Consider the following 6,293-nt stretch of genomic DNA (forward strand, 5'->3'; position numbering starts at 1 on the left):
TCAATGTAATATTTCCATTAAATGACAACTCTGTTGCTCTGATATTTATGGCCTCACTGGCCTCCAAAGCAGGAAAACTGTTTTCTGTCAATTTCCAGAAAACTCATCCCATCCACGTCTGTGTTTATTATCCCTCGCCCTGTGATGAAAAACACTTCGGGCTTAATTTGTCGCGCTAATTGAAAATCTGCCAAAAATAATAACAAGATAAAAATGTGTGAAACTGCTAATCAGTCCCAACGAGTCATAACCGCTTTCCACATTTCCACAGCTAGGTTTACCTGGTGATATCAACAGAAAATTAGCATTTAAATGCTCGATAATACAATTGTGCAATGCTTGAAATGACAGCAAAGTAGCCAGAGGAATATAAATCATCCCACTTAATACCTGTTGCCAACATTTGAAATCATGTGGTTTCCAGAAAGTCAGAAGACCTGCGCTATGCAAGCATAAACATCTCTAAACCAACAGTCCGAGATTAGTCATTGCTGACTGCAGTTTAGCAGACAGTCAGAGGAGACAGATCAACTGAATTGTGGCTGGATGTGGCCAAAACCTTACTGGTAAAAGCTCGTGCAGTTATTGAATTCGGAAACATTTGGAAATTGAAGAGATGTAAGTTGTTGAATGTTTTTTTTTTTTTTTGGTCTGTACACGCTGAATTGAGGAAATGTAATTTATATGGTATTTATTAACATGATTGTAGACAACTTCTGAGGTTTGTAGAGGAGGAAAATGACAGATGTATTTATTGCTAATGAAAGTCGTGGCTGAATGCAGACAGTTTTCAAAAGGCTCAGAGTTCGGAGAATATCAGACTTTTACAGGCTGCGCCACACATTGATCGTTTTTTCGGCTTGGTGCCATATTCATTTTGAAATCTTCACTTACGAAACAGCTCCATCAATTTGCATGTCAGACTTTATCCCTGTGCTCTGTACTCTGCTCTGCCCCAGATGAGACTGCACATCGCATTCTGCCTCTTGCTGCAGCTCATGTTTGAGGTAAATGTCAGATTGCCAATATTTAGCCACTATTGAGGCAGAATTCAAACCTGAACCTTCTTGGATTTCCTCAGATGTTTGACATATTGTTTCTGTTTAGCTTTCATCATGCTCACATGTAGTGGTATCTTCTGGTTACACTGTGGAGCTGCCATGTGCTTCGCCTCAACCGCACTCCATCGGATCTACCATCACCTGGCAATTCAATGGTCTTTTTACACTTATTTCCCCACCATTTTCACTGTGAGGATACATGCTACATATCTTTTTTCTTTTCTTTATACAGATGTGGACATAAATGAGCAGCTCCTTGACGGGGTAAGAGTTATAAAAGATGGCCGTTTTCTCTTAATATCTCCTGTAACTTCTGCCAACCAAGGCCTGTATGTGTGTTTGGTGAGAGAGAACAACACAGAGACCAAGATGACACATAAACTCACAGTTGCTGGTGAGCCAAGCTCTTTATCTTGCATACACACATTGGTATTTTTGGCTAGATTTGAAATTAACACATGTTGTGTCTCTCTCTGCAGCGTTACTTGACATTACCATTAAGGTAAACGAAGGCTCCGAGGTGTTCCTCCCATGCCATCTGTCATCGAGCAGCCAAGTCACAGCTAACGCACGCTGGTTCAAACAGACAGTTGATGGACACAGACACGAGCTGGATCCTGTAGATAATACAGATTCTAATAACAGATTAACCCTGCTTTACCCGTTTGACAATGATCAGACCCTCCTGATCAAAGACACTGTCATGGAAGATGCTGGAATGTACTTTTGTGAATCTGCAGAAGGGCTGAACCTCAGCAGCATACACATTATTGTTGACGGTAAGTTTTGTGGCCTTTTCTATATCCGAATATGCCACAGCAAAGTCTGCAAATTTGGAACAGTTGATATTCAGAGTAACTGCCAAATGAACCAAGTTTGAGATGTGTATGAACTTTCAGAGAAAATAGCCTGAATATACAGGAAAAGGCTTGAGGTGTCATTGTAAACAGTAAGTAGAATATTTACGTGTGATTTGTTTAACTATTTTTTCCCAGTTCTTCCCACCCAACCTCCTTTCTCCTGCGACAACTTCCCCAGAGCGTGGGAGCCCTGCCAGCAGGAGGACAGTCGTACAGGGGAGCCCGTACTGCAGGAGTCCCTGACAGAGTTTTCCATGAAGACCTTTTCTTATCTGCGACAGCTATATCCTTCGAAAAACTTGCTTTTTTCTCCCATCAGCATCAGTGGAGCCCTCTCACATTTGTTGTTAGGTATGAAAAGGGGACCAAGTTCCTTGTTTGCATATAAACTTTTACAACTCAGGTGTGGTGACCTCCCACTTTTTTTAGATCAGAAACTATATCCATAATCCCCCAAAAATGAAATTTAAATGCATATTCACAATGAAAATGAGCCCTCAGTTTCCCTCGATTTGATTCTACATACACGTCTGGTCACCTCTGATGTTTTTCTGTAAATACTGACCAAGGCAGAAAATACTGAATGAAAACAGCCTTGGCCTTTGAGATTTGTTCTCTTTCATGTTTACTAAAAAATCTTTTTCCATTTGACAATGTCACAACTGTTTTCCTCTTGTTAGAGGAACCTTGCAGCTTTCTACAAAGTTTATTGTTTCTGTTGTTACATTCAGGTGCAAGAAATATCACCCGTAAAGCCATTGAGAGCGCCCTCTGTGTGCCACATGACTTCCACTGTGTTCACTTCCAGATGAAGAAGCTGAGAGAAAAATTGTCTGGTTCTTTAGAGATGGCTTCTCAGATCTACTACAACCCACGTATTGAATTACTCTCATATTCTGAAGTGCACACAACAGCCCCTCTCTTTAGAGAAGTGCAATCAAGGAGATTCTGAGTGCATTCAAAAGCTAAATGGATGTTTTTTTTGTTTTTTTTTTTTGCTCATTGTGATTTCTCTTTTCCTTTTCTTAGAAACCGATCTGACCGAGTCCTTCACTAACCAGTCCATCCAGTACTATGACGCTGAGCCGACCAGGTTTCTGGAAACCAGCGAGGAAAACACACACATGATCAATACCTGGGTGGCAAACAAAACCAGAAATAAAATCCCCCATTTGGTTGACTCTGTTCCGCCCAGTACACAGCTGCTACTGCTCAATGCTGTCTCCTTCAATGGTCAGTGAAACATATGTGCGCAGAAAGCAAGTATGTGCATGTGACGGCAATGGAAAGTAAAAAATGTGTGTGTGTGTGTGTGTCAGGCGAATGGAAGATCAAGTTCAATCAGAAACCAAAGAAGGGTCTTTTCACGAAACTGGACGGTGATCTGGTGACGGTGCCTCTTCTCTATCATCAGAAATACATGGCTGCTATGACACACATAACTGAGCTAAAGGCGCAGGTAATTAAACTCCCAGCATGCCATCCTACCTCGTCATTCACAACATACCTTCTGACAGCTGCAGTTTACCTTTGGATTTTACACATTTGTATTCCTTCTCATATATACAACTGTTTCTGTGTGATTTACAGTTTCTGAGGAAATCAGAACCTCCAATGTCCATCTTTTTTAGATGTCAACAAGCATAGAAGTTGCTTCTCCCAACTCCTGAATTCAGCAGAGTTATCGTGTTTTTAGATTTTCTAAAGTGTCATACAGATACAGTGATACTGTAGATAGATGTTGATCCATAGTTGCACCTCAAACAGATTCAAACGGACCACTCTGAATGCAAATGTACAACTTTATATTAGAGAATGATGCTGGAGTTAATCGTACAATTATATTTACTGTTCCAAAATAATGATGGACTTAGATCATAGTTATCATAAGTTAGCACCTGATTGATAGAATCCATTGATATCAACTTTTGTTCATGTTGTCATCATTTTTTTTTTTTTTTTTAACATCTTACACAATGTTGAAAAATTCTAGACTTTAACTACACTTGTCATTTTTTGTCGTTGTTGTTGTTGCCAAAAGGTGGCGAGATTTAGCCTCACCGGTGGCAACAGTTTCTACATCCTGCTGCCTCGCTCCCACAAAGCAGCTGACCTGCAGCAAATGGAGGTGAGGATGACGGACGCTGTGGTGCGTCAAATGATAGAGGAAATGCAAATGACAACTCCTCAGTATATCGAGGTTACTCTGCCCCAGATCAAGCTGAATGACCAGCCGGACTTGAACTTCTTAATGAAGAAATTAGGTTTGCTCATCTTTCACATGCTTATTAATATCACAACGTGAGCACCACTCTTGCTTTCAGCTCACACATTTACCCAGCTGCCATTTTTTGAAATATGTCCCCTCATCTGCTCTTTGATTTCCCTGTAATCTAATCCATTTACTTTAATTTCCATCATCTCTGTTTTTTTTTTCCTCCTCCTTTCTCCAAGCAGGACTTTCATCCCTCTTAGAGCGGCCCAACCTGTGTGGCCTCAACTCTCAGAACATGCTAGCTGTGGATGAGGTCAAACACAAGGCCCTTCTTGCACTCACTGAAAAAGGAGTGGAGGCCAGCGCCGTCACCACCGTATCGTTCTCTCGCTCCTTCACTTCTTTCACGGCCTTGAGGCCTTTCGTCATGCTGCTGTGGAACGACCAGGCCAACGTACCGCTCTTTATCGGCAGAGTGACTGATCCCTGAGAGAGAGGGAGCGGAAATGCAAACAAAGTCAAGGAGCAGGAAAGAAACCAGGATATGGTAAAAATATAATCAGCTACCCGATTTAAGTGAAATACAAGTTATTGATGGATGGCTGTCAGCAATGATGAATAAACACATGTGCAGTTTGCTTTACTTTATTGGAGATGTGTAAAATTCAAAGGAAGACAGACAAGCACTGAAACAACTTCAATTTATCTCGTTTATTTTGAAGTAGTTACACAAACCCACCACGGGATGGCAGCCATACTGTGTGATTGACATTGACAGTGACTACAAAGGGACTGCAGCAGTGAATTCCCATTTCCCTCGCATCTCAGTCCTCCTGCATCATCACCATTGATATCAATTTAAGGAAGACAAAATCTGCGACAGTAGGTTTTGTTTTGCTTTTTAAAGTAATAGCTCGCTTGGTAGAGCACAGCAACTGAGCAAAAAAAAAAAAAAATACCCTGAATCATCTTATGCACGAACAAAAACACATGATGGTAAAAGACTGAACAGACAGCACTGACTGTCGACACATCAGCATCCAGAATGGATCAACGAGTTGCACACTATTATACAAGCTGATGGGCATTGCTAAACATGCAGCCGTATTGCAGATAAAATTACATAAGCTAAGCAGGATCAATGGACCAGAATCAGATAATTTAGTGACTGTAAACAAAGCCAACAGATCCCGTTAGAAATGTGAACTCTTAGGTCACTTTCACCCAGCCCAGCTTGGATAACATGATCGTGCTGTTGTTTTGGTTTGATTATCTCACTGCTGATGTGCTGGGAGTTTTAATGTGCATAGAAAAAGTGCAGAATAAAACCCACTTGTCTTACTCAACATCCTCCCATTAAAGGTTGAACAGAAAAAGCGTTTAAGCCAACTGTTATTATAAGTACTCTAGTCCCAAGCTTTTATAACGCCCAAGCCCTTTTTTTTTTTATTCTAAACTTAATTCACCACTGAAGTATTATTTTTTTTTGCAGTCAACAATGAGACATTCACAAGGTTGTCGAAGGACACCAAGAATATGAGCAGCCAGATCGATTCAACAGTTAGAAAAGTCCCGGAGGCCACTGACTGACTGTGGGTATGTTTCTGTGAACCAGTGTATGGCCAGGACAGGAGCGATAGGTGAACCGGGGGAATTTGATATCCTGGTGAGCATTTATAAAACTCTGCAACAAGCCAGCCCATATATTGCATCGATATGCAGATCTGTGCTACAAGGCACATAGCGCACATATGTAGGTGTTTATATCTCAGCTCCTGATCTTCGACTACGCAGCTTCTTGCCAATTGAAAATGTGTTTCTCCGCTCAGGCTTTCATCTCATTTTATCGCCTGTGTTTAAACCATGTAGGAGCTCATTTCTTCCTGCCTGCGTTCCTACATGGTTTATCTCAGCACTGGCATGGCTACAGTAGCTCCACTAGTCCCGTCTCATGTTTAAATAATAAACATATGCCTCTAAAGACAAGATATAAATCAGACGAAACAGGATGAATGAGCGCAGAAATAACTCCCTCTGATGGTGATGTAGATTAAACCCAGCTTTTTTTCCAGACACACACGCACGCACACACACACACACAGCTTTTGGGGGTGTGTAAGGGTGGATTACTGGTGGTTGATAACAGGACTAACCTAA

General features: G+C 41.2%; 1 protein-coding gene across 1 annotated transcript; it reads left to right on the forward strand.

Moving 5' to 3' along the window:
• The first annotated feature begins 483 nt into the window (after positions 1 to 483).
• On the forward strand, positions 484 to 4,718 carry serping1 (serpin peptidase inhibitor, clade G (C1 inhibitor), member 1). The gene is made up of 11 exons (XM_029508949.1): positions 484 to 618; positions 960 to 1,007; positions 1,108 to 1,216; positions 1,294 to 1,455; positions 1,541 to 1,840; positions 2,057 to 2,272; positions 2,653 to 2,796; positions 2,951 to 3,154; positions 3,241 to 3,380; positions 3,963 to 4,185; positions 4,379 to 4,718. The coding sequence occupies exons 2-11, from the start codon at positions 960 to 962 to the stop codon at positions 4,624 to 4,626; spliced, it is 1,794 nt and encodes a 597-aa protein (XP_029364809.1). The 5' UTR covers positions 484 to 618; the 3' UTR covers positions 4,627 to 4,718.
• The last annotated feature ends 1,575 nt before the right edge of the window (positions 4,719 to 6,293 follow it).

This window comes from Echeneis naucrates, chromosome 1, assembly GCF_900963305.1.
Source record: "Echeneis naucrates chromosome 1, fEcheNa1.1, whole genome shotgun sequence".
NCBI classification, from domain to species: Eukaryota; Metazoa; Chordata; class Actinopteri; order Carangiformes; family Echeneidae; genus Echeneis; species Echeneis naucrates.

Coding starts and splice junctions, on each gene's coding strand:
- serping1 (XM_029508949.1), top strand. CDS start 960: ATGAGACTGCACATCGCATTCTGCCTCTTGCTGCAGCTCATGTTTGAG. Junction 1,841..2,056: donor CATACACATTATTGTTGACG/GTAAGTTTTGTG, acceptor ATTTTTTCCCAG/TTCTTCCCACCCAACCTCCT. Junction 3,381..3,962: donor TAACTGAGCTAAAGGCGCAG/GTAATTAAACTC, acceptor TGTTGCCAAAAG/GTGGCGAGATTTAGCCTCAC.